The following is a 27,459-nucleotide window of genomic DNA, read 5'->3' as shown; positions in this document are numbered from 1 at the left end:
AAGAGGCTTAGCCCCCACCAAATGTACAACAGTGGCAGGGCCACAAGGCAGCCCAGCCAAGGGCTTCTGACAGCTGCAGCAGGAGTGGGAAAGGAACGGGGCTGGGGCTGAGCCTGAGGCTAGGGGTGGGACAGGCACTTGCATAGCGGGCAGGGTGTGGGACTGAGCCGCGAGTGGTTCGCTCCAGGGGCATAGCTCCTGCTGCTGCACACATCCTGAGAGGCATGGTGGGGGACGTGTGCCCCCAGCTTCACGCAGGGCAGGGTGGGCTGCCATTGCAGGCTAGGGCTGGGGTTGCACAGGGCTCTTCCCAGGAACGACTCTGAGCAGGACAGCGTGGGTGCGGGGGCCTTGCAGGCTCCATGCCCACCGGCCTGGAGGCGCAGCCAAGGCTGGCCCCACTCCGGCCCCTGGATCTGTGCCCCCCGCAGAAGGTACTGGGCTAGGGCTGATACAGGAAGGCAGCTGGGGCAGGGGAGTAGTGCTGGGCAATGACCCCGGGCGCAGGGGGAAGGGACAGGCACAGTGGGCCCTAGCCCCAATCTTGGGCCCAGCTCCCACCCCCACTCCCTTCTTCCCCCACTTCCCTGCAGGGATGGGGGGCAGATGCGTACTCAGCCCCCCCCAATATTTTTTTCTCCCTCTGCCTAAGGTTCTGCCCTCTCCCCCCACCTTTGAAGCATGTGTAAAAGTGCCCTAAGATGTTAGCCACAGATACCCTTTCCAGTTTTAGGACACCCTAGCAGTGGCAAATACCTACACATAGCTGCTCCTGCTGTGCTGTTACCAAGCGAGGAGGAATGCAAGCAGGTGAGTGACAGAGCTGCTCTGCTCTGGCTCTATACTGGGGTGTGCACAAGTCTAGCATCTTCACGAGCTTGTGGAGCATCACAATGAGACTGCAGACGCCCTGCATAAATTCATGTTTTCTCAGCCCTTTCTTGATTCCCCAGGCTACCCAAACCTTAGAAAAAGCATTATTTGATGTACTGATGCTGTTTATCAGGATGGTACCCACAAAAGCCCCAAAACAATGGATTAGAATAGTCGCATAAGGGGAGAAGTAATCAGCACTCTCCTAAGGAAGAAGTCTGGGTTTGACTTGAGCACTAAGTACACTGAAAAATCTGCCTATATTACCTGAGCAGATACGATTCCAGACTCTTGCGATATCAGAATACACCTGCAGTGTCCATCTAGTCCCATGAAAGCATTTACTTTGGAGTGCTTTGGGAGTTCTATGGTGATATTAAATCATCACTTACCTGCCTGGCTAATGGTAGGAATTTCAACATAGCAGTTTATAAAGGGGAGGGCAAGTTTGGCCTCTGTCTGACTGCATGGGTAGATAGAGGAATTACCTTCAGGTCCTATGTCATGAAAATATCCATGCTTCAAATGAGATCCTTACCACCCCCACACACACACCCTCCCCCAAGGCCTCCTCCACATGACTGCTGTCTTCATTACACTTGGAACCAGCCACACAACGTGGCTAAGTGCTGGGATCAGTGGCAAATCACTGCCAATTTGCTGGGAAATATATGGCATTTTGCACCCTGTGCCCATGTCTCAAATAGCAGCCTATTCCTTTTACGTCTTAGAGTAGTAATTTAAATACTTTGCCTACACCACTGCCTACTATGCAGATGGCCACAGCCAACCATCTTCACTATACAGCATCACACACATGTTGATTCCTTGTGATTTTACATAGGGCTCCTGATACCAACAAAGTGGAAGACCACTATCTATTTCCAATCGGTGGAGCAATAGATGGGAGCATATTGCTCCTGGGTGGGTGACTTTGTGGTGGATAGCCAGATGAGATTTAAGCAGATGTTACTTATAAAGGCACTGCTTTTTCTCAAAGTTAAGGGATGCGTCACACCCAGTTTCCATGACTCCAGGAATGTTGGAAGTAAACCGGTATTAGCTGGGTGAGGTTTCACATTATATCAGTCTATGGCTTTAACAAAGAGGTTTAAGGCCATTTGCCAATATAAACGCATTATTTATTCATACCCATAGTACAGAATAAGCTACAACTACACAGGAACTATCATAGGCAACTGGTAGGGAGTGCACATGCCGCCCCGAGAGGGCCAGTGCCCCCCGCCCCCAAGATTCAGGAGGCACCAGTCACTCATCGGAAGTATTCATTCTTACATCAACTGTTTTTCAGAAGGCAAGATTGAAAAGGTAACACAATGTACTGTTCTGAAAGCAAGAAGTGCCCAGGAGAGCAGTTATTTATTTACACCTAAATAAAGCTCAATTAATTACAAAAACAAACAGAAGAGACAGCTGAATGTCTGCAATAAAAGAAAGAGGAAGAGTAAATCAAAGGGAAAAATGATGTTACTAGTATGCAAAAGAGCTCTGTAATTGTAAAAGGAAGAAATAAAAGGTCTTTACAGTCTTAACAAAAGAAAGGCCAAAAGGTGAAGTCCTGATTAAGTTGCAGGCTATCATTTAGCCTGGTCTATCCCGTTTCCTACTTGCTTATCATAATATATTGCATACAAGTATATAACACACACACATACATTAATTACTTATAATTTAACTGGAAATAGAAGTTTGGCTTACTGGCACATTCAACTTCCACAGGAGAAAGTGGCGTACTCATTGCTAGGTAGGAAGCATGCAGTCCCAGGAGAAGACCCAGATTTCTTTCTGTGTCTATGAGAGGTGATGATAGACTGCCAAGATCAGGTGTTGTAATCACTTCTTGGTCAGGCTAAAAAGAATAAATATCAAGTAAAAAATAAACTAAAAAAGAAAATTTAAAATGAGCTTGTCCTTTACATAAGAAAGCACTTACAGTAATTAATTATTACTACAACCATACATTTATAGCATCACACTAAAAGAAATGTGTGCGTCTCAGACAATTGCAACTATTTGGTTTTTAGCTTTAGGATCGCTACTAAGCCCTAGAGATTGCTGCCACCAGCCCTAGAGATCGAACAAAAACTCCATTTTCTTTTTTTTAAATAGCTTGTTATTCTAAACATGTGGTGCCATAGGTTATTTAATCATTTTTACCTCCATATACTGGCCAACACAAAAGGCATGCATTGACTCGCGTGTGTCCTCAAATTGCAAGGCAGCTTCCAAAGCAACAACAGGGTCTTCACCTGCAAACTGGGCTATATAAAAAGAATGCAATAGTTCTATCATAGCTATTTATGCCAATTGTTTAGTAAAATGTGCTTTATATTATATATAGATACAAATAGAATCTTAAATATGGTTGTTGAATCTCACCAAGTATACTATTCCCAGTTAAAGACTGCGTCTGAAAGTCCTTTATATCATAAACTTTCCCATCAATCACAGTCCAAAAGCCTCCATCTTTATTATGATTCTCTAGATCAGCTTTACGTATAAGTGTCACTTCTTCATTATTTCTGCTGCTCTGGCCAGTAAAAAATGAACCTATTTGTAAAATAAGAAAAATAAATGTTTTTATTGCAAGCATATTATTGTTAACACTATTTTTAAAAGAGACTGTCAAAATAACTTCAACACACCAAAGAGAGAATCCAGGATGAGATATTATAAAATGACACGTCCTTTGTCAAAGTATTTTGTTTTTTTTTAATCCTAGAGTCACAAATTAGTTTGACTGCCAATACATCTGATAGGCACTCCAACTGCTTTAGACTTAAATCAGGCCTCTGCCAGACATTCAGGTAAAGGCATGCACAATCCATACAATTGCATGCCTTTGTATGGATTGTGCATGATCCTGATCTGATGCATGATCCACACAATTGCATCTCCTGCCATGCCACACGTGGCAGAAGGCATGACTGTGGGATCCAGCATCAGATCCAGTCACCTCGCTGCCAGTGCAGGGACAGCCCAGGATCATGATACCAAAATCATGATCCCAGGCTCCCCTTGCACCATTAAGTAGCAAGCACCAAGCTCAGCTGACAGAACTTCTAGCCATGGAAGTGAACTATGGGGGAATATGGGGCACCCCTGTGGCTTTGAGCTGCATCAGCTGACAGGACTTACAGCCATGGCTCACAGCTGCAGGCTCACAGACACAGGAGTGCATGGGGCACCCCCATGGCTGCAAGCCTCCATCAGCTGATGAGGCTCCCAGCTACAGAGGAGCACCTGGCCACAGGTTCAGTTCGTGATGTGACAGGAATGAGCCACAAACTTATTTACTACATATTTTTGGTGGAAAAAACTTTGTGGCTTATTTCTTGTTTTAATTACACCATTAACTGATTGAATGTATAGCTGGTTCACAACTTAAGAGGTGATTAACTATGTAATCATGTCTTAGGTGTAGCATGTGGCAGGGGCATCAGATACATGACTATATACATTGTTGTCCAGATTCACAGAAAATGTAGAAATCCCAGATGTGGCTACACCAGTGGTTCTCAACCAGGATGCTAAGTAAGTTTCATGACTGTTGTGGTGCAAGTGGAAATGTCTAGTGTGCAATCAAACAAAGCACTATAGTGGTTCTTAACCAAGTTGTTGCTAAAAATAAAAAAATTTAGAGAGAGTGTACTAAACCTAGAAAAGATAAGAACCACTAATCAATGCTTTAATTTCCTTTTGGTAGCATGGCACATATTAAACTGTACAATTATCCCAGCCACCTGCGGAGGGTTCAGAATTGAGAGTTTGGTCGGGGGGGGTAAAAGGTAAGAAAGGTTTACTGACTTAACAAAAACATGACTACGTGGAGTATAAGACAGACAGACTATGACAGACAATAATAATTCACTTTGGCAACTTATTGTCAGTCCTTTCTGATGCCTGATGTACAACAAGTTCTTTTTCTACAAAGCTTAGCGAAGTCAGGCGTCCCCAGTCAGCACTGCCCAAGGGGTACTGGGAAGGACCCTGGTATTTAGTCCTCAGACTCCCTCTCCCCATGTTATGCTTTAACAATAAAAGGTACAATTATACTCAAGTTGCTTATCGTGAATGTAGGAGTGATTTGAAATGGTAAAATACTGGAATGTTAATTTGATCAAGAACTTGGAAGATTGAGGGGTTCTTAATATAACGAAAAATCTGGTTGAAGTTTCCTCCCTGAGGTTGACATATAAATAATCTTGCTTTGAATTACGTTAATTATAAATAAAAATATAATACTTCAAGATTAAAATATTGTGCACAGAAACAAAAAGAAATATTGTTTTAGCTGTCTAATAGCTGTCATTGAATGTTACAAGACCTCAACAGAAAACCAAATTAAAATCTTTTAAAAAAATATAATGCCAACAATTTTTCCAACATTGAACATTATAAAATTCTGAAATGAACTGAAGATGTTCAAGCTGAATCTAAAATACAGATGCCATGTACCGGAGTAGTGAAAAAAAAAAAAAAAAAAAAAAAAACCAACAACCTGGGACATCTGATATGTTTAAATGATATAGCTATCCCTGGAAATCTAAAAGAAGATCACAGTCAAAAGTTTTAGCTGCCCAGCAATAAAAGACACCAACCATCAATAAGTGATGCAGAATAATTATTGTGACCAAACGGAAAAAAACTTTTTATATTTAAACGGTGACCTCCATCATCAAAGCATGGGGAAAGAATAGCAGCCTCCCTTGGAAGATCAACAGATCCCCAAAAAGGCTTTATACCTTCTGCAGTAAAGTCACCCTAAACAATAATCTTCCCCTCATAGAGAGAGGAATTTCTTTAAGCAAGCCCTTCATAGGAAATCTGTATAGAAAATGTTGGCATTGGGTCCCTAATGCTAATCAAAGTTGCTTCTAGGAAGGGAAAATTTCTTGGAGATTGAGGAGGCCAGGAAATCAGCTACCTCTACATAAGAATCTGAAGAGACTGCAGTTGAGAGAAAGTCTTTCATCCATGGAGAATTAGACTGACATTTATCACTCATCTTCCAAAGATGAACCCTGCACTCCAAAGGAAAATTGAAACTGACTGTGTTACATGAAAATTGCTTTGTGCTGAAACTTCTTAATGCTATAGAGGGGAACGATTTTAATAAACTAAATTACTTCTGTACTTACTGCCTAAATATTCTGTTCCAAATAAAATGAAAGCAAGCAAGAAAAAAAAATTGAATTTGATAGTGTTGTAAATCAAGAACTTTCTACTAAAACAGAAAAACAATTGAAGTCACTTAACACCTAGGAATACAGCTTTACTAGGCATTTCTTAAAGGTTGTATCAATAAACCCTATATTTCTATGCAGAGACCACTTGATTTCTAGAATATTTTAAGTCTCAGATATCCAAGAATTCTTAAAAAAGAAACTGTACTGTTTAATGTAACATGAATACAGAATTCAATCATTTTTCCTGTATGTTATAGTCTCTTAGTAGTAATTTACAGTGTCATACTTCAGTAAAGCCAAGATATTGCCCCATTTTAAATGGATTATTTAAAATAAGAAGTAAGCAGTAAGAAGGGTTAGCACTGAGAATTACAGTTCTGAATATAGGTTATTTTATTCATGTTTCCCTCTCAATTCCAGTCCAGCAAGCTTTACTACATGCTGGTATATGAGGCCTTCTAGCTCACTCTGAATGCAATTGCCACACTTTATTTTTTAAATTTATACGCCACCCTTCTCAAAGGCTGTTAAAAATTGATAACTCAATCCATAAATAAAATCAAGTTGTGTTCATATTGACAACCATTTGAACAGAAGCAAGCCTGCTCTAAAGCAGGAAACGTTACCTGTTTCAACAGAGGGTAAATTTTAATCTCAGTCTAAGAATCCTCAAGGAAACATCTGTGGGCTTTCCTCTGCTCCAATTTATTCTAAGGTCTGCCAATTGTTTCCCCATGCAGCTTTGCAGCCTCCCTTAACTGGACCATCTTGTTTACCTGCATGTGGCATCATCTGCTCTGGGGTCATTAAAATCAAATGCCACCTGCCAGGTCAATTGCTGGCACATGGCCAGCAGAAGATAGTTTAAGCTTTTTTCTTCTCTCCTACATTTTGCAGCCTGTGATAAGGAATTTTAGAGAAAAAAATCCTGCTAAGTTTAAATTTTATATTGTGTATGTTGGCTAACAAATGAGATAGGTTACTCAGTACAAAAAGAAAGTATCACCAACATAAAATCCCCATCAGAATCTGTAAATATTAAGCAGTTAGGTACCCTGTAAACATAAATAAGAATTACAATTGGTTTAACACTCTTGAATAACATCTGAAATGCTGTGTTTGTATTTTTGGTTTAATCTGGCTAATGACTTGTTTAATTTTTCCTTTACTAGTAGTTTGTTCATGAAAGCACTATCATATGAATTCACGTGGATAAGAACTCTGGTGATACCATGTTTCACCGAGGTGTTCCTGTAGTCCCATAAGCAGCAGTCACTAGTCCTTGTCTATCGCTTTTCCTGGTCTAGTACTAGGAAAAAAAGTTAGTTAATAGCAGGGAATGTGAAAGGTTAAAGAATTAATAATTTAACCCAGTGGTTCACAACTGGTGGTGAACACAACACCAGTGGTGTGCAGACCACCTGTCAGTGGTGCGCGTTAACAGACTTAAATTACTTTGTATGACACAACCTTAAGTACCGCCAGCAAATTTTTATCATTTTAAATTGGTGGTGCGCAATCTGTCAAAGTTTGGGAACCACTGATTTAACTAGTAAGTGCAGTGATAACCTACTCACTTGGGGTGGGCACAGTCTGGCAGGGAAGGTGGGGGAAGGGAAACCTGGTGGTGCCCCAGCAGAAATTAGAAGGCAGCAGAACAGGCAAGAGAGAGGGAGGGACCAGGGGAGGGGAAGAGGCAAAAGGGACTAGTACCCACAGCATAAGAGGAAAAAAGGGAGCAGCCTAATAACTATGCAATTAAACAATTAGCTGCTGGTTCACAGATGCTCCCTCCCTCCCTCCCAGTGCAGGGCTTCTCATGGGCCCTGTTGTCTGGCTGGGCTTGCTTCTTTCCCCCCTCCCCTCAATCAAAGGTCCCCAGGAGCCCAGCACTGTGGACAACTGTGCAACAGACACAACTGTGTCTGAGCTGCTGTGTTACCGGTTAATCATTTAACCAGTAGAATTTGAGGAGGTTAAATGAATATTTTTAAACTATATTTACACCCCTAGTTAACAGCTGACAAGGAACTATTGTTTCTGCCAATGGTAAACTCTGACAAACCTGAAATAATTAAATTACCTAGTGCCCGACACTTTGAAAATATTCTCTTTATCCCAACACTGACCCTCCTCATTGATCTGACAGCAGAAACATCAGAAACAGTGTAAGATGGTGGCAGGGATGGCTGCGTGCTGCCCGGCCGCAGTCACACTGCCGCTGCTGCCCTGCAGCTGGCCATACATCTCCGGACACTGCTTCGCAGTGGCGCGGGAAGGTTTTGTACACAATGGCCATCACTACTGGCACGGCCCTACAGGTAAGTGGCAGCGGCTGCCACGTGCAAGCCCCTCCTGTCCCCCCACCCCTCCCCAACCACCATTGCTTGCTGTGACTTTAGAGCCAGCCATGGAGCTGTGCAGCCAGCTGCATGCAAGCCTCCCCCTCCCCTGGGCAGCCAGCTGGGCAGCATGTGTGCCACCTGCACATGGCAGGCACCACTACACCATGCCCCGCATCAGTTGCTCGCAAAGCCCCCTGCAGAGAGGCACCCCTGCCCTGCCCCCACCCCCTGCTGTGATACACCACCTAGAGCCAGAAGCACCCCCCCCCGGCTCTCTCAGCCTCCATCTTCCCCAGCCCTGCCAAACCACCCCCAAGCCCCACTTACTTCTAGAATCCGGGGCGAAGGACATGGCTCTGTGGTGCCCGCATAGGCGCCCCAGCTAGCCCGCAGCTGCCATCACACCGCACTGCTGCGGAGTCATGCAGCCTGACACGAGGCATAAGCAGCTATGCAGTGGCTGTGCAGTGGCATAAGTTGCATGCAAGTCCCCCTTTCCACTCTCCGGCCAGGCAGCATGCATGTGGCCTACACACAGTGGTTGCCACCACACTGCTGCTGCCGTGCCCTGTGCCACTTGCCTATGAAACTATGCAGGTGGTCATGGGATGGTAGCACAGGGTGCAGTGGCAGAGTTGTGGCGGCAGCCTCTGTGTGCGAACCCCATCAGGCTGGCCAGTGTGTGTGTGGCCCTCAGAGTGGCATCCCTGGCCTCACCCCCTGGCCCTGATCCTGGGAGTGGACACAGAATCCTCCCACTTCTTGATCTACCCCCACAGCACCTTCCCCCCGGCCCTGCCCTATCCTGTCCCTTTCCCACACACACTTACCTGATGGGGTGGGTGTCAGTGTCTGTATGTCTGTGCCTGCAAGCCTGTGGGTCTGGGGGGGCTATTGTGAGGGGCATCAGGAGGGCTGTTGAGGCTGTGGGGGAGAGTGCAGCACACCAGCAGCGCTGCAGGGGGCTGTGGGGGGCCTTTATTTTTTATCACAGATTTTGGGTTTTTAAATCAGAGAACTTGTAATTTTTAAATCAGAGAAAACCAGGATCCCTGGTTATGAGACACTGGTAATGCATTTTGTTGCAAAGCCAGCTTAAAAGCCAAAATTCTATACAAGCTTTTAATATATGCAAAAAAATCCATATTTAACAAGCGTATCTCCTAAAAACTTAAGGGAGAAATAAATAAAATAAACAAGGCTCTCTGATTTGACTCAGACTAGAGAGCCACTAGCTGAGTAATCTGGCAGCACTGCTGAACACAGCACAAAATTATCAAAATACTTTACTAGACAAACAAAACAGGTAACTCTCCAGAAAATTTCAAGGAAATTATCAGCTATTGATAACTAGATGCCCTAACCCATGGAACTTCCTATATATGAGGAACAGATATATTACAGCAGTGATTCTCAACCAGGGTGCTGTCAAATCCTGCAAATGGTGCCATTAGGTGCGGGGAAATAAGCAGATAAGTGTAAGCTAAGGCTTTTCCTTGCCTAGCCAGTCCCACCCTCCCACACCCCAGGCCTTCTGCAAGGACGTATACTGCAGTGCTTACAAATTAGTTTTTAAAACTGCACGACACTCGATTCACAGAAGTTATGAAGGGGTGCCTCAAGTCCAATCAAGAATGTCTCAAGTCCAAAAAGGTTGAGAACCACTGGATTGGAGGCATCTCCATCAATGAGCGAAATGTACTACCTGCTGGTATGGCAGAACGAGCTAAGTAATGACAAGCTGTATGTCTGGAGTGCCATGAAACCCACAAAGAGTACCTACCAAAACAGGTTCTCAGCACAACCAACCAAAAACCTGAAGTTTCACAAAATGAATGAACACTATTAAGTGCAAGTTTGTTCTGGTATTTTCAGTTGTGAATCAGATAGGTCTAGAAACTATCCCCCAAGCTTCCCTGGTTGGCTGAAGCTGAGTATCATGTCTCAAGAACCTGAAAAATAGAAGTGATCTGTATGATGTATTAAGTGTGGAAGGATGATTCATTTACAGAGGAGAATAAATGGTAATGAAGAGAACCTAGCAAAAAGAAAAACACAGAACTACTCTCTATTTTAACATAAAATTGTAAGGCTCTCCCCAAATACCAGCTCTTAAATGTCTGTGTGTGTATTTAACATAAAGAAGCTACGCGAACAAAATGTGGCATTTTGCATGAATTAAAGTTGCAATAAAATGGCCACAGTCGTTTGTGGATCTACTTAAAGTGTTGAATCATTGATATATGTAATCAATTTTTTCAGAGCAGGCACTGGCACCTGCCCTCACTGTCTAGCTCAGGGGTTGTCAACCACGGGTACTTGGGAAGGCCCCAGGGGGTACGCAGCAGCAGCAGCACGGAGAAGCGGTGGTTACACAGCATCTGAGGAACTGAGCTTTAACACCTCACAAAAAAAACCATCCTCAGCCTCCTTCCTCCCCACATTTGGTTAGATCATAAGGTGAAAATCAACCCTGCCATCTACTTCAGATCAGCTCAGCTAACTACGTCTTGAAACAGATTTCAAACAAGAGTCCAGTATAAAAATATTCTGAGCTGTTGTGGTTTTTCTGAGTTCTCTGCAATAAAAGAACTGTTCTATTATTTCTCTCTCTCACTCATTAAAAAAGCAAGTGAAAAACTAACAGCTGACATTTTTCAACAGGGACCTTGAATCTACAAGGCTGAGAACCATTAAATTATGTAGTTGGGAGAGATTAGAGTATCTTTTGGGGACAAAGTGCCCACACCTGAAGGGGGGCACTTGGAAGTGCCTAACACCTCTAACTACAAAAGATGGTCAAAGAAAAAGATTACCCAAAAAAAGCCTTAATTTTCACAACCATCCTGAACTATGACAGCTACAACACTCCAGTCATGCGGTGCTGAACAAGGCAGAGAAAGGATTTTAACCCACTATCTTCCCCATATTCCAGGCAGTATGATCCAACTGAGTTACAATGAAGGAGGAGACAGGGTGAGATCACTACCACCACAATGTTTCCTCCGTCCTAAATTTTGTGAATATCCCATGTGTAACTTCCCACGTAAATCTAACTTGAAAAGGCAAAATGCTTGATTTAAACATTTTCCCAAAAAAAAAAAAAAAAAATCAGCTGCATATTTGCTGAATTTCACCCAAATTCATAAATATTTTGGGCTAGTTTCATTTTTCATTAAACTTAACAATCAAAACAATTTGCAAAGTCCTTATAAACACAATATTAGCACTTATAAGAGGAAGCTAAGGTACAGATGCCGAAGGTAAGCTTTATAGTTTTCATAAATAGTATTTGAGAGGTTTTACTGTCCTTCATAAGAGAGAGCACTACATATTAGAAGCATATTACTTTCAGAAACTGTGTGAAGACCTAAAAAAAATTTCAAAAAGCTTTGGAAAGGAACATACCCATTATTCCAGGCCATGCTAAATCCTCATTGTCATCTCTCTCTTTTCCAGGGGCAAGCTGGTTAAATCTGTCCAGATGTTCAAGCAAGCCAGCCAAGAGAGGGATAGCACCAGCTTCCTGCATTAACACAGCATTTTTACTGAGAAGCAACTCTACAGAAACTACCAGCTCTGGAAGAAGAACACCTAGAAAAAAGAAACATTCAGATTTAAGCCCAAACATATCTGCAATTAGCTGCCTGCAAGACAGATCCCTAGCAATTCACTGCACCTTTTACTTACTGCTTTAGAAATCACTGTTCCCTTCTCTTTTATCACTGCCCTCCTTCCAAGTTTTCAACTCACAGGGACCAATTTATGATGGGGTTTTTTAGGGTTTGTTTTATTTTGTTTCTTTTTACTCTTTATTAATAGCCTGAGGAATCAACTACCAAATAATTTGAAGGTAATGAGAAAAAACAGAACTTTTCCAGAAGAGAGGTACCTGTTAAATCTCCATCTACAACACGAGAGACTTCTGCAAAATGCCTGTGACTAGTGAAAGCAATGCTGATTGCTACAGGCAGTATATCGCCAATGTGTGTGCACAGAAGTGCTGTGTACTTCTTCAGCAAAGAACCAACTCCAAGAAGCTCAGGACCTATCAAAGACAGGGAAGGGCAGAGATCAATCTTACTTGTACTCACAAGGACAGACTCCAAATTTCTTGGAGTATTACAGAAATCAAACCACTTAGAATGCCAAGGAAATTTTGAAAACTATGGGTCAAGTTAAAACTAGCGTGCAAGCCAAATTTCTAACGTCAGCTAATATAAAATCTCTAGGATACCTTCTTGTAATTCATTTTTTGTCCTTATGGTTCAGACTGTTCCAATTCTATCTTTATTCTGTTTCTTTTCATCTCCTCAATACACTAAAAGACTCTGGGGTCCCTACAGTGAGAAAGGCACAACTGTTGTCTACCAGGCGCACACCCTCCCTTTTTCTAAACCCCTGCAGAAATCATGCTGACATTAGCCTCAACGATAATACTGGTCTTTCTGAAATGAAAATCTCTCTCGTCTCTGACGTCAAAGTGATCCAATCAGGAAACATCTGGGTCTTACAATGCAATACAATCACATTCTTTGTCAGGGAATAACTTCAATTTAAATGTACTAAAATTGGTAAGCTGCAATAGCTTTCTGACAAAATGTGCAAGGTGACTTGCATAATAATGTATCTGCCCCATATGTCTTGAGCACTGTTTGTATACTGTTTGTTTACCATTCAAAGTGATTGAAGCATGAGGTTAAAAAAAAAAAAAAAAACTAGCGTAGCTCCATTTATAAATCAAACAGGAAAAACTCGCTTACAATTGTTATAGAACTGTTTAGAGTTATGTTTGTAACTTACCAGACGTATTTGGGACGTGTCCAACACACACTCCTGGATAAAGTTTACTAACAAGTAAGCGCTGGAAACGTAGCAACAGGTCCAAAGAAGCAGATCGCTCTTTGCTGTAATGTTCGTGATCCAGGCAGGAAGAAATACGACGGGCAACATCCTTTAGTTTGGCTATAGTTTGCGAAGCAATGTTTCTAGTTGATGTAGAAGTATTATAAAGTATGTTATAAAGGACAACTGTTATGTCAATAACTTGTGGGTTGCATGTGATTAAGTGACATTGTTACAGTCGCATTTAAGTAATAGAGCGAGATAAACGTGAACATTCTGATCCTTTAATTTCTTCCTTCTATGCAGTACTGGTATGTCTTACCAAGGAGCCAGGCTTTCTGCAGAGCCTCGCCTCCTTAGTGACAAGCATAACACAACTTTCTCCACACACCCTACCCCCAAAGCAATAAAGTTAGCATGTCTCAGAGGTCCTGTTATCTTGCTCCATATCCAATTCATGCCAGTATTGCAGTTTTTTGCAAGCAGGTGCCGACTGTTCTCTCTGTTCTCTTTATTATGCATTCTTTGCAGTGATGGAACAAGCATCAACATCAAGCAGCAAGACAAAAGCCACACAGCCTAGATTTACAAATAGCTATTGCAGGTCTTTCCATCCATAGAAACAAAAACTGGGAAAAAAAGCTCATTTTCTTAGCCTTTAAACTGTTCAAAATTCCCAGCTAAAAGGTCTGAAGGGGGAACGACCACTCTCTACCACCAGCAAAACTTACTTGGTTATTTTCTTTTTAGTTGCACATTGCACAAAATACATGTAAAAATATTTTTCCTGCAAAAAAGGACAGACCCACAAAAGTGACAAATTTAAAACAGTTTACCTCAATAATTGCTGAATTAGTTGGACCAGAGGTAAAGTCTGCTTTCCTGTGGATTCATAGATTCCAGTATTAATAAGGTCCTTGTCCAAAGGGGTCCTACTCCTGTGAAGTGTTGATGCATTTGCTTCCTGCTCATCAATTTCTTTTTCTTTCTGGGCTTCTTTTTTTGCCTCAATGTCCTGCAAAGCAAAATGCCACCTTTAAAAAAAACCCACACACAGAGCACACTACAACTACCTGAAATTATAGAGTATAATATAAAACCACTTCTCATAGGAGTAGTTCAAGGAAAGCAACACACACACACTATTATGTAGTGGCTGTCACCCATGCCACAAATGAGACGCGCTTGTTTATTTCATACCCACATATTGTGTATACATTAGCACTTTTTTTAAATACATCTTAAAAGAAGGGGTTTTTTTGGTTTTTTTTTTTTTTACTGGCTAAACCTTTTAAATTCAGCTTCTCCAAGCCAGATTAAGGGCTAAAACCTGTCAACTGCTCATTTCCAACATGCCAACATCCACTGAAGAATGCTAGTTTTGGCAGGCATTTAGGATAGCTACAAGGCAGTCACAGAAGTAGTCTAGCTAGTAAGACAGAGCTCTATGTAAGCCAATTCACCCTGCTTTTCAGCAATGTAAACTAATCTGAGCATAGCTCTACACTGTTAGGCTAGACTGCTATGATTGCTCAGGTACCTCTGCGCCACACTAAACTGCAAACCGGGGTGGGCAAAATATGGCCGGTGGGCTGCATCCAGACCACCAGGCACTTTCATCAGGCCCACTGTGCCCCTCAGTGAACTGCACCCCACCCAGCCGTTCTGCCTATGATGGTGGGAAAGAGGTGCCCACGTGTACAACCCCCCAACATACCCTACTGCACCTTGCTCCCGCCCATTGGGTGGAAGGGCTCTGCCCAGCCAGCAGCTTCTGGGCAGGGCTCCTGCTGCAGCCAGAACCTGCTCACTTGGGGCAGCAGGTAGGGAAGCGGGAGCGTGGAGCTCAGCTGGACAGGGTGTGGGGTAGGGACCTTTACACACTCCCCACATGGCGTGCAGGCCCTGCTGCCTGGCAGTGGCAACGGGCAGGGAGGTTAGGGTGCTCATGCCCAAAGGCATGGCTCCAGTCAGTATTGTGTAAAGGAAGAAAGGGGAGACAACCCTATCGCCAGGGCTCTGTGTCACATGCCTGCAGCTCCAGCACTTGCAGCACGAGAAGCCCCACACTAGAGCCTGCAGCTTCCCCTGCCCCCTGCTGCACAGGTCCCCACACCCTGCCAGGAGTGGAGGAAGCCCCATCCCCTGCTTCCCCACAGAGTCCAGCATAGGGCTTCCCTGCTGTAAGTGCAGAGCTACAAGGGCACAGCACAGAGCCCCTACAATAGAAATGGCCAGCACTGCACTGGAGGCAAGGAATCACCCCCTTGGAGCCTGCCCAGCCGCTTCTATCACAGGGGCTCTGCTCCATGCACCTGCAGCTCCACACTCGCAGATGGCAAACCCTGCACTAGACTCTGTGGGGAAGCAGGGGGTGGGGTTCCTTCCACTCCCAGCAAAAGTGGGGGGACCCACGAAGCAAGGAGCAGGGGAAGCACCAGGCTTCAATGTGGGGCTTCCCCCACTGCAAATGCTGGAGCTGCAGGCGCACAGCACAGAGCCCTGATGATAGGGCAGGCTCCACTCCCTCTCTCCGTGCAGCACTGGCCAGAGCCATGCCTGCGCCAGGCTGAAGCACCCTGACCTCCCCCACCTGCTGCTGCTGCCAGGCAGTGGGAGCTGCACACCACAGGGGGAGTGTGTGCAGGGTCCCTACACCACCCACCCTCCCTCACAACCCACACAACCCCCACTGACATGCATATACTCCAACATACCCTATGCCACCCCACACACACACACTAAAACAGTGACACTTTTTGAATTATTATGCAATCCTTTCCATATACAGTACACAATCACAAGTCATGACAAATATTTTTGTAATAAAATCAAAATATATGATAGTAGGTGCTTGACTTCTAATGTAGGATTCTTTTTTTTTTTTCTGGTTTTAAGATGGCAAGCCCCCCTTCCAAAAGAGAATGGCAAAGGCCAGAGGTTAGGGAACAGGACTTCTGGTCCCAATTTGGCAACTGGCAGGGCAGGGCAATACAACTGTCAAGGGGCGGGGCTACCTATGCAGCCTCCAATAGCTTGCCAAAACTTGTTAAGCGGCCCTCCGCCCAAAATAACTGCCTGACCCTGCTGTAGACATACCCAAAACAGTGGGGGTCAACTTTTTGACAGGTATGCCACAAGTTAGCCCCACACCCTCTCCAAGTGCCTTGCCCTACCAGGTATACTATTCTGCTTTCTGCTCCCTGTCCTGTGCTCCCTGATATGGCCGCCTCTCTACTCCTTTCCCCGTTTGCCGCTGTACTGCCTGATATCTCCCCAGTCTGGCTATGTGCCTTGCAGAGACATTGCCCGTGCCACTTAAGGCACCATGTTGCAAGATGGCCTTCCCTACAACACTTTTCCAGTTAATACTCAGGAGTTTTCTTACTCCAACAAAAACAACAGGTTGTCCTGCAGAGGTTCAGCAAAAGATTGATACTGGGGAAAACCAGTGCATCCAACAGCTACATCACCCTTTGGCAGAATGGAAAGAAGTCTTACAAAGCACTGAAAAACCATATCAGGAAGGTACCATTGAAGCTTCAAACAGTTCTTCAACCTTACCCCATACTGCTGGGTTAAAAAAAAAGTGGTAACCCCAAATTCTACACAGACTTATCTATTACCATGAACAATTCATATCCTGCAAGCTACACTAGGTGGAGTCCGGTTTTCTACACTAAATCTTAAATAGCAGAAAAAGTGAATAAAAAGGATAGAAGGGGAAAATACTTTTACAGAATAAACTGGCATGGCCCTTGACAAAGTAATAGCATCTGGTTTGTGCAATGTACCTTCCCCACATTAGAAAGATTAATGAAGAGGGTAAGGCATGGCATGGCATGCCTTTCAGCCTCTTTGTGTAGGAGATACTATCTTACATAACATCGAGCTACATACCAAAAACCTTTCAACAAGGCACCTGAAACAAAATCCAAAGAAACATAAAAGTTGTGTGCCCTGGGTATGTTATCTTCTTTGGAAACAATAGCAAGGGGAGACTTTTCACCAACAAAAAAACTGACTGTGTGTAGAACACCTCAACTCCCTAGGTGCAGAGTTTTGTAGAATCTGGCTCTTCTTCTAAAAAGTTTATTTGTCAGTTTGTCAGCCACTGGTGCAGATAGAGAGAGAAAGGGAACTTTTTTGATGATAAGTAAAGGTGATTTTATATTTTCACAGCTGAAAAAAAAAAAAAGAGTTCAAATGACTGCCTCCTGATCTAAATTACCCTATTTTAAGTCTCTTATATATCGAGCACAGAAGTACTTAAGCCTCAGGCAGTACCAACACAAGAACACTTAGGGGATTAGGGGATTGCACCAAAGTACAAGAACTTTTAAAGTATCTAACTCTACAGAATGTTTTCACTACTTTTTTTTTTCCTTAATTATAGGAGGAAGTTTGTGGGCAGGACAAAAACACTTCTGTAATGGCTCCTTAGCTTCAAGAATCCTCATGGGTTTTAAAGGATGAGTTAGTCAGTGGGGGTGTTCCCCAAGTAAATTACACAAATCAAGGCAGAGTTTGAGTTGAAAGCATTTCAAGCAAGATTATACAATTCTATGTATCTATATCATTTCCCTGATCCCTGCCCACTCATAATATGGTGAGACTGTAGGATTCCAGCAAAACTGTAGCAATCTGAGAAGGGAGCTGCTATGCTGAGGATTAGGCAAGACCTCCCTGAAGCTGACATGTTAGATACGGTTTTCATAAAGATATGTGCCTACGCACATGTGAACTCAACCAGTAAAGATAGAGAAGTCAATAAAAAACAAAAACAGAAACCATACACAAACCTAGCCATACTTGTAGTGTGATTCTGAAACAAGTGCTGTTTGGCAGACCGCCAAGCTAGAAAGAGGCTTTGAAAAAACTAAACAAGGAAACAAACTGAACATGACAGTATGTCCCTTTAAAAAGGAATAGTCAGCCCTGTTGAGAGAGGCCAGCTGCAACGTATTTGGACAGTGTCCCACTGAGAACTTAAAATCCCATGGAGAGAGCAGAAAAGCAGCAAATCGTGAGGAAGTACTGGGTGCTGGGGACAGAGCCTAAGTGCCTGGAAAAGGGCAGAAGGGTTGGTTTTATTCGCCGCTCAAAAACTGTGCTTTATAGGGGAGGACATCTTCAGGGTGGAACACCAGCTTGCGGTAACCATCAGGCTAGACAACCTGTTTATAGTGACCCTTGATTAATGCAAATTTATTTATAAAAAATAATGTACAAGCAATCTATTTATTCAAAACAGCAGGAGTTGAAATATTAAATCCTATTACCAATTCCTCTTAATTGCTCAGGTCAAAAAAAAAAAAAGTCAGTGTATTCTAGCTATATAGTAAATTGTAATATTGTAATACCTGAATTTCTGCAGTGATAGCAGCATTTAATGCAGATTCTAAACCTCCATCAGCCATCAAACTGCCCACCAAGAGGTCAATCATAAATCGACGGCCTGGACTTACATTCATTTCATTTCCTGAAACTAAAGGAAGACCATAAATTTAATGGACAAGAAATTTAGGATATGCCTGTACCACTGAATGACGGCACCAAGCTGCCAGGCACTGAGCCACTCTGTGACAACCAGCTTCCCACACTGGAAGCAGTGCAGCTCGCCTTAGTGCACTACTATAAGCATACCAATAAGCTCTTCTTCTCAGCCATTAACAGAGTTGCATTACTTCTGGTTCAGGATGGAGTGTGCATAGAGCAGGCTTTGTACTGCGCTTCCCAGAGGTACAGAATACCCTTAGACACCATACGATATTCCATTGTTAGACATACCTGCACTGGGTAACAGAGCTGAAAGAGCCCTAGCTCGTTCTTCTGCTGTTGGCAGCAGCACAGACCATCCACTCTGCAACACAGCTTGGGCAGCTGACTGCACAGTATTAAGAACTCCAGCATTACTCGCTAAAGTTACCACTGTTTGTTTCAGGCTATTCAGCAGGACACTGCCTAAACCCAAGCCAAGACATTCTGGATCAACCTGATGACTAATAGCAGCATGAAGCTAAAAGAAAAAAATAGTTCAATTTAGAGATCATGTAAAGAAGTGAAGGTTAGAAGTGTCTGTCACACAGGTACTAAATAGCAATACATCTAAATATAAAACAGCATTTAAAAAGAACAGAAAATGCAGTTACGTTCTGCATCTCCATCACAACCCCAGTGCGCTAAGAAAGCTGGCAATTAAGTTGTAAATTGCTTATTAATACTAGATCACAACGTTCTGTGTCATCACGGACAAAGTGACACTCTTTTAAAAGCAAACCAGAAGTGCCAAATTCCTCAGAGACACTCATTTTTAAAGAATACATTAAAAGCCATGTTAAACATACAGACTTTTCAGGGGGTGGGGAAGGGAATGGGTAGAGGAAGAGTCTGTACAGAATACACCCAAACTTAATCAATTTACATTTTAGTTGTATAGTTCATCCTAAATCAAATGCTAAGAAAAAAAGCCTGTTAAAAAAGCATTGCACTTCTGAGCAACTGAAAAAATTAAGATTAAGACTGAAAAACCAAATCTTAGCTTTCCAACTTTTGGTTACACTTTACAATCTGGATCTGGCATGCATGCTGCACCTAGCACCAGATCCAGTACACAGGGCCAAGTCTGTGGGCCCAATCTGGGACAGAGACCAGCCCCATGCTACTCATCCAGCCCACAGAGCCAGATGAGTTTGACCCATTTTAAAAAAGTATAAAACTCACTATTTTCTTCAAGCACATTGGTATAGCATTTTTATCAGAATAAAAAAAACTCAACACATCAGAAAGCTACAGTACCTGAAGTCTCAAAAGGTTTAAGGTGGCTACAGCCATACATTCCTTCTCCTGTGGAGGTGGCCAGTCAGAGGTACCATCCATTCCTTCAGTCACTTGTCTCAGTAAGAGGTCTAGTTGTTCAAATGTCATTGGGCAAACATCCACCACAAAAGGCACACGCAAACCAATGGACCATTCAGAACAAGATGACCAAGCAAAGCTCTATGCATGGAAAGGAAGAGTTTGAGTTAGTTACTTTTCCTATTTTTCCTATTAAAGAAATTAAAGGGGTACAACTCCTTTATCTAAGAAAAGAAGTGGTTCAGAGGGGCACAAGCATCTGTAGGCAACAGTTTACTTTGTCAGTTGCTATCACCTACAAAAGCTCATTCCTCTGAACCAGTTAGTCTCCAAGGTGCCACCCTGCCCTACTTTCTGCCTTACTTCAGACTAACACAGTTAACCACCTCTCTAGGGAAACTAGACTTAGGAGCTAATTTTGTCATTTTACACATTTCAGTAAGAAAGAGTACAGCAATGGCAACCTACCCTTCACACTGTTTTATGTTTCTTAGCTGTTGGCATAATCTCAGAAAAACTACTATTTCCTATCATGTTTCTTAGAGTCCTCCTTAGACCAGGCCAAATATCCTATTCTACTGTTTTTTGGAGTTTAAATATTCTTCTAGTGTTAATTTAAGAATGAAACTAGTTAAATGTTTAACTACTCAGGATGTTTCACTGAAAGGGAAAACTAGCCAGCCCTTTTTGGAGAAGTAACAGCACACAACAAATCTTCATCTGTTAGTAGCAGGAGACATCTGTGAGCCAGATCCGACAGCAAAGGAATTACTGCACAATGCTGGTTTAAAGCACAGAACAGGGTAGAAGGAATTAACAGGCTTACCTGGGCAGGGCCACAAGCAATTCCAACAATGTGTTTTGTGTCTAATCCTGGAAGAGCAGTGGGTTCAGGTTTGGTAATCCGCAAAGTGTCAAAATGCTGGCACTGATCATTACTTCCCCAGCTATGTACTTCGCTATCCTCAGTAAGTGCTAAGCAATGGGTAGATCCAGCTGCCACATCTATTACTTTCTTCCCTGGTAGAAATAGTCATGTGTTAAACTTTACTTACCATACACAATATTTATTAACAAAAAACAAATCAGATGAACATTTTCCTTATCATTTATTATAACCACACACAAAAAGTGAGAAGGGTTAATATAGCAAAACTGTTTTACCTCTAGCTTTAATAGCTAGATTGAAAGTGATCACCAAAAAAAAATCCAAGTGTTTGAGAGACTTGAGCAGTTTAAGTGCTACAGTTTATTAGGCCACATCCTTCTTGTGCCATTTTGCACTGACTTAGCTTTGCTGCTGATTTAATAATTAAATACTGGCAAACTTTTCTAACTTGGTTTCCTCTAACCCTAAAGAGACTGGAGAGTGTCATGATTAAGATTACACAGTTCAGAATTTCTTTTCAAGGAGGTAATCCGATCACAACAGAACAATAAATATTAGTACAGTCCTTTCACCTGTACAAAAGGCACTGCAGGTTTCCTCATTTTTAAAAAACAGGGAATAAATTTTCACCTTTGGGTGAGCTAGTTAAACATGCTCACAACTAACATTAAGTACATGCATAGTCCCCATGGTTTTCAATGACTACTCACGATGTTAAGCATGCACATGGTTGCAGAGATGCAACCTTAAGATTCAAAAATAAAAATTCCTCAACTAGGCTGACAGAAAAAAAAAAAAAAAAAACCAACAGAGAAAGCAAGAGACTTAAAATGAGAGCTCTAAGTGTTAAAAGAATGCTACAAAATATTAGTTGAAATAACAAAAATATAATATTAAGAGATAAAAAGGATATTTAGTATTTATTGTTCCGTGCAAGCAAGTTATAATTTAACATCAGTAAAGTGTGGTGGTATAATCCTTAAGAGCCAAGATAAAACACATGATAAATAATAAAACTGCTCCCTCAGAAACCAATTGCTTCTGGCATTTGCCAGGTTTAACTTGGAAAAAAGTGACCAGCAATATCGTGCAACTTACCTTTCAAGCCTTCCAACAGTTTTGGATATCGAACATGCTCTTCTGTTCCATGCCCAAGTCTCTGATTGTCACCTTTGCCCCACGTGTAGACCTGCCCATCTTTGGTTAAAGCAATAGAAAACTGACTCCCACAGCGGACTTTCACAACATCCAGGTCTTGAAGCTTTTCTATCAGTTTGGGAGTCTTGCAACCATCGCTGCCACCTCTTCCAAGCTTCCCGTAATCTCCATCGCCCCAAGACCATACCTGGCCTGAAAGAGAAAGATTGCATTGAGCTCTCAGGTACTAACAAGCTGTCAAAGTATACAAGTAAGTTCTTTAAACCCAAGGTTTGGGAATTAGCATAACTTTCTCTTAGTAGCTCATTCAGAATTAGCAGTTGCAAATTATTTTTGAAACAAAACCATGAAGCAGATGGGAAGAAGAATAAAGACTGAAATGCAGTTCCTTTGTAGGAAAAATTCCCTGGTAATATGCAATGCGATGTCCACTATGACTGCTATCATACCATAAAGGACAAAGTGGAGGAGTTGCACTGCTTTTGAACAGTACTGTCTGGAAGCAAAATTGCCCCTTGCTATTGTAGTCTTTGGGAAGAGCAGCTTACATTTGGGCAACACCTGGCCTGTCCGCCAAAGCTGGTGGTTTGGTTGTGGCAAATTTCCACTAACACTGCCCAACCTCTTCAGAGAATGAGATCAAGGGAAAATACACGCAAGCTAAAAAACAAAAGCAAATATACAAACAAAAACTTGTAAGTTATTTTAAATTGGGATGTTCTAGAGGAAAGACTTGAAATTTTTCAGGAACATCACCCCGAAACATAGGATGAACAGTCTGTGATTCTAATGAAAATTTATCTACGAATTGTCAGACAATGAGCCTCTGGGAGGGGCCTGGCGGTGAATCTTGGTTCAATAAAAGGCTTGTTAGGTGCATATGCTTACTAGACAATCTTTAGAAGGGTTTACTGACAAAATTCTGAGGGCAGCACATGCAAAACAGATCTTGTAACACTATTTCCTAGCCGATCAGAAGCAGGCACAGGAACTGAGATCCGGTGGGATGATTTTCCTCGGTCATCACTGCGATCCCCAGAGAGAAGAAAAAGGGGAAGTAACCATATACTGAAATGCAGAGTTGTTATAAACAGCATAACTGAATATTAGTAGCATGGAGGACAGGGAATCTATTCAAGTTCAAGCAAGCAGCCTACTTAGGAAAGACATGCTGCTATAGTATTCTGAGCACTTAAAGTTGTATTGGAAACCAAGACAGACAGGATTCTTTTCATAGAAGTAACATAGTGAAACTGGTGAGCAGACCAGATGCCTGAAGAGACCTGGATAGCCATCCAGCTGGAAGCTAGCTGCCACAAGGTGAGGAAGTTCTTTCGCTGTCACCTATAGTCAGTCAAAGGAACTAGTTGGAAGCATTACTGCAGCAGTTACTGAATGAGCTACTTCTCCCTAGAATCAATAAATCAGAACAGAGAAGGAGGAATTCTAATTAGACAGAGGAACAGACCCAAGAGTCATTATCTATGGGCTTTTTTCCCCCCCTGAAGAATCATCTGCAGTAATAAAAAAAAAAATATTGAAGTCTGTTCAATTTGTAAAAGTAGAAAAATAAAAGGAAACAAAACTGCATTTCCACATAATCAGAAGTCTACCGACTTCTTAGAGAAGGCAACAGAGTGGACATAAAACATTTCAAGCAAAGTATTAGACTGTGCCTCATGGGAAATTATTAGCCAACATGAAGAAAATGAGGATTAATAATTCAACCGTCAGGAGAATAAGGAGTCGACTAAAAGGGAGCTTACAAAGTGTCTTGCTGAAAGAGAAGCTCTCAGACTCAGAATAAGCTTATTGTGGTGTTCTTCAGGGATTGGTCTTAAGACCCATTCTATGTAATGCTTTCATTAGTGATCCTCATGGAAGAAGAGCTAGATGAGTGCTTATGAGGAGAGGCTACGGGACCTGAACCTGTTCAGCCTCCACAAGAGAAGGCTAGGGGGGATCTAGTGGCCTGTTATGAACTAGTCGGGGGGATCAGCAGGCATTGGGCGAGTCACTGTTCCCCCCGAACACTGCCAGGAGTGACCAGGAATAAAGGCCACAAGCTGGCAGAGGGTAGGTTTAGGTTAGATATCAGGAGGCACTACTTCACGGTCAGGGCGGCTAGGGTCTGGAACCAACTTCCAAGAGAAGTGGTGCTGGCTCCTTCCTACCCTGGGGGTCTTTAAGAGGAGGTTAGATGCACATCTTGCTGGGGTCGTTTGACCCCAGTATTCTTTCCTGCCATGGCAGGGGGTCGGACTAGATGATCTGTTCAGGTCCCTTCTGACCCTAGAAACTATGAAACTATGAAATTCATAGATGGCAAAGTTGAGAGGTATTTCCAATATCAAGGGGAACCAGATTATCCTACTAAAAAACTTGATAAACTTTGTGGATTAAAATGATAGAAGCTGTATGAAATTCAGTACTACAGAAGTGCAAAGTTATGGACCTAGAGAAAAATCTGAATTTTTGCTAGAAGCAGGTGGACTGACAGAATGCAGGCAATGAAGGCAAAGAGTGCTAGATATACTGATAGATCAAAGGAGGATCAGTATAGTGTAGCTATGAAAATGGCTTATGCAACTGTTGGAAGAGACAGGGAATTCTAGTACAATGCAAACTATTAGCACTTTGTACAAGGCTATCAAGGAACATATCTCCAGGGGTCCAGCAAGGGAGGTTATGCTCAGGGGCAACCAACATGGGTTCACTGAGAGCAGGTCCTGCCTGACTAACCTGGTTTCCTTCTATGACCAGGTCACCAAGTCCTTGGATGCAGGTGTTGAGGTGGATGTCATCTACCTGGACTTCAAGAAGGCCTTTGACACTGTTTCTCACCCCACTCAAAAAAACTAGGCAACTGCGGCACTGCTGCCTAGTCAGATCAGTGGCAAAGTGGCTAGATGGTCACACCCAGAGTGGTGGTGGATGGGTCATTTTCAACCTGGAGGGATGTGGGCAGTGGAGTCCCCCAGGGCTCAGTCCTGGGACCTGTGCTGTTCAACATCTTTATCAGCAATCTGGATGTGCGTGTGGAAAGCATGCTGTCAACAGCAAGATGCGAGGCAAGGTGGGCACGCTGGAGGGGAGGGACAGAATCCAGCTAGAGCTAGACAGGTTACAGAGGTGGGCGGATGAGAACAGGATGGAATTCAACACAAACAAGTGCAGGGTACTACATCTAGGGAGAAGGAATCAGCAACACATCTACAGGCTGGAGAAAACCCTTCTTGTCAAAACAGTGGCAGAAAGGGATCTTGGAGTCATTGTTGACTCCAGGATGAACATGAGCTGCCAATGCAAGGAAGTGGTCAGTAAGGCTAACTGCACCTTGTTGTGCATCTACAGATGTATCACAAGCAGGTCCAGGGAGGTGATCCTTCCCTCTACGCAGCATTGGTCAGGCTGCAGCTGGAGTACTGCACCCAGTTCTGGGCGCCGCACTTCAAGAGGGATGGGGCTAGCATTGAGAGGATCCAGAGGAGGGCCACTCGCATGGTCAAAGGGCAGCGGGGCAGGCCCTACGAAGAGAGGCTAAAGGGCCTGAATCTATTCAGTCTTCACAAGAGAAGGCTAAGAGGGGACCTGGTGGCTATTTATAAACCCACCAGGGGGGACCAGCAGAAATTAGAAGAGGCTCTGTTCCCTTGGGCACTACTGGGAGTTACTAGGAATAACAGCCAAAAGTTGTTAGAGAGAAAGTTATGACCCCAGCACTTGTTCCTGCCCAGGCCAGAGGGTCAGACCTGATGATCTGTTTAGATCCTTTCCGACCCTAAGCACTATGAAACTAAGACATTGATAAGATCACTGTTGGCACCCTATGCACAGTTCTGTCGCCTATGTTTAAAACATAGGTTAAATTAAAAGTGAACAAATATAAAAAGGGCTACTAGGACAATTAAGGGAAAGAAGAACCTCTTAGACTGTTAAACCAGCTTTACTTCTTTAGCTTAGATAAAGGAAGGTTAAAAGTTGAGAGGGGAAGACAACTTCATAAAAGACATTCAAAGTGGGAAAAGTAAGGGAAAAGGAAAGGCACTTAGGTTAAAAAAGGACAATAACTAGTATAAGATCAAATGGACATAAGTCCACTTAAAGTGGAAATTAGGTTTCTAATCATGAGAAGAATGAGGTTCTGGAATGGTCTTCTGAAGAAAACAGTGTAGGCAAGGATCCTGAATTACTTCAAGATGGAAGCTTAGCAAGTTTATGGAAGGAACAGCATGATAAGATAATGGCCAAGTGATGTAACAAAGCCTACTGCAGGGAGCTAGCTTGGGAGAACTGGTCATGTGTCAACTTCTTCAAACACATACAATTGCACATATGCAATACTACTATGCAGCAAAAACCTGATGAAGAATGTCTTGCATTTGAAAGCTTGTTTAACTTGATCACAACTACAATAAAAGATATAATCCTAAGAAACCCTTGCCTCAACTTCTTTAGGCACAAATCCAGAAAAATGGCTTCAGATAGTCTCAAGCCTGCACTGGCTCCCCATTTAAGGGTGCAAGAGAAGTTCATAAAAGAGAGGCAGCATTTCAGACATATCTCTCTCCAGCATTGCCTATTGGCTAACCTAAGCATTCCCCTGGCTCTGAATGCCGGCAAGTGTAAATCCTATTCCTACAAGTTTAATTCACAGGGATAACTATTTAAGGAATATAAACTAGGAACTGATTCAGGGTGGCCACCTCCTAAGCCACCAGAAGTGTAGCTGTGACCATAGTGCCACAGACAGAATAACAGATCTTGTCATTCAGAAGTGTTAATTAACCTGGCCAAATCACTGTCCTCAGCCATGTTGAGGCAGTGCACACTTGGCAGCATGGCATGCTTAAGGACACCTCCTGCCAGGAATGGTTCTATTGTGAATACAACTTTATGCTCTTAGTTTGGGACTGCAAACTCCATTCCTGGTACCAGATGCTTCACGAGCTATTTGCATATTTAAAGTACACATCCAGAGTATTTTCAAGGAGACTTTTTGCTTGAGATTCTCCATGAAATTTATTTAACAAACACACAACATAATGCACACACTACAGTCATGTGTCTAAAGGTAGGTAGGTGTGGGAGCTCGATGCCGAATTATATAGGACTGAATTAAGCACAGGCTCAGACCTGTCAATTTAAAACTTTTATTGTTTCACAAAGTCATAAACTAAAGGAGGTCTGTTGGTTCACGAGGTTCCCAAATCAAGCCCTTGCTCTCTAACCCAGAGGCTAGGTGCGGCTGCCTGATTCAGTAGTCTCAGAACTGGTCAAC

At 42.8% G+C, this 27,459-nt stretch overlaps 1 protein-coding gene across 3 annotated transcripts in view; it reads right to left on the bottom strand.

The window, feature by feature from the left end:
• LOC109306157 (E3 ubiquitin-protein ligase HERC2) overlaps positions 1 to 27,459 on the bottom strand; it is a 183,158-nt gene that overhangs the window by 105,018 nt on the left and 50,681 nt on the right. For all 3 annotated transcript variants that reach the window (XM_019529437.1, XM_019529439.1, XM_019529438.1), the window contains exons 14-25: positions 22,119 to 22,370; positions 20,958 to 21,151; positions 20,072 to 20,272; positions 19,064 to 19,292; positions 18,637 to 18,761; positions 14,110 to 14,288; positions 13,232 to 13,416; positions 12,321 to 12,476; positions 11,837 to 12,022; positions 3,274 to 3,444; positions 3,052 to 3,155; positions 2,593 to 2,743 (exon numbers count right to left, since the gene is read on the bottom strand). In XM_019529437.1, the coding sequence (XP_019384982.1) occupies positions 2,593 to 2,743; positions 3,052 to 3,155; positions 3,274 to 3,444; positions 11,837 to 12,022; positions 12,321 to 12,476; positions 13,232 to 13,416; positions 14,110 to 14,288; positions 18,637 to 18,761; positions 19,064 to 19,292; positions 20,072 to 20,272; positions 20,958 to 21,151; positions 22,119 to 22,370 (2,133 nt within the window). The remainder of the gene's footprint in view (positions 1 to 2,592; positions 2,744 to 3,051; positions 3,156 to 3,273; positions 3,445 to 11,836; positions 12,023 to 12,320; positions 12,477 to 13,231; positions 13,417 to 14,109; positions 14,289 to 18,636; positions 18,762 to 19,063; positions 19,293 to 20,071; positions 20,273 to 20,957; positions 21,152 to 22,118; positions 22,371 to 27,459) is intronic.

Source organism: Crocodylus porosus, unplaced genomic scaffold (genome assembly GCF_001723895.1).
Source record: "Crocodylus porosus isolate Cpor-Errol unplaced genomic scaffold, CroPor_comp1, whole genome shotgun sequence".
Taxonomy (NCBI): Eukaryota; Metazoa; Chordata; order Crocodylia; family Crocodylidae; genus Crocodylus; species Crocodylus porosus.
The sequence above is the reverse complement of the archived record's forward strand: the minus strand, read 5'-3'. Positions and strand labels throughout refer to the sequence as shown.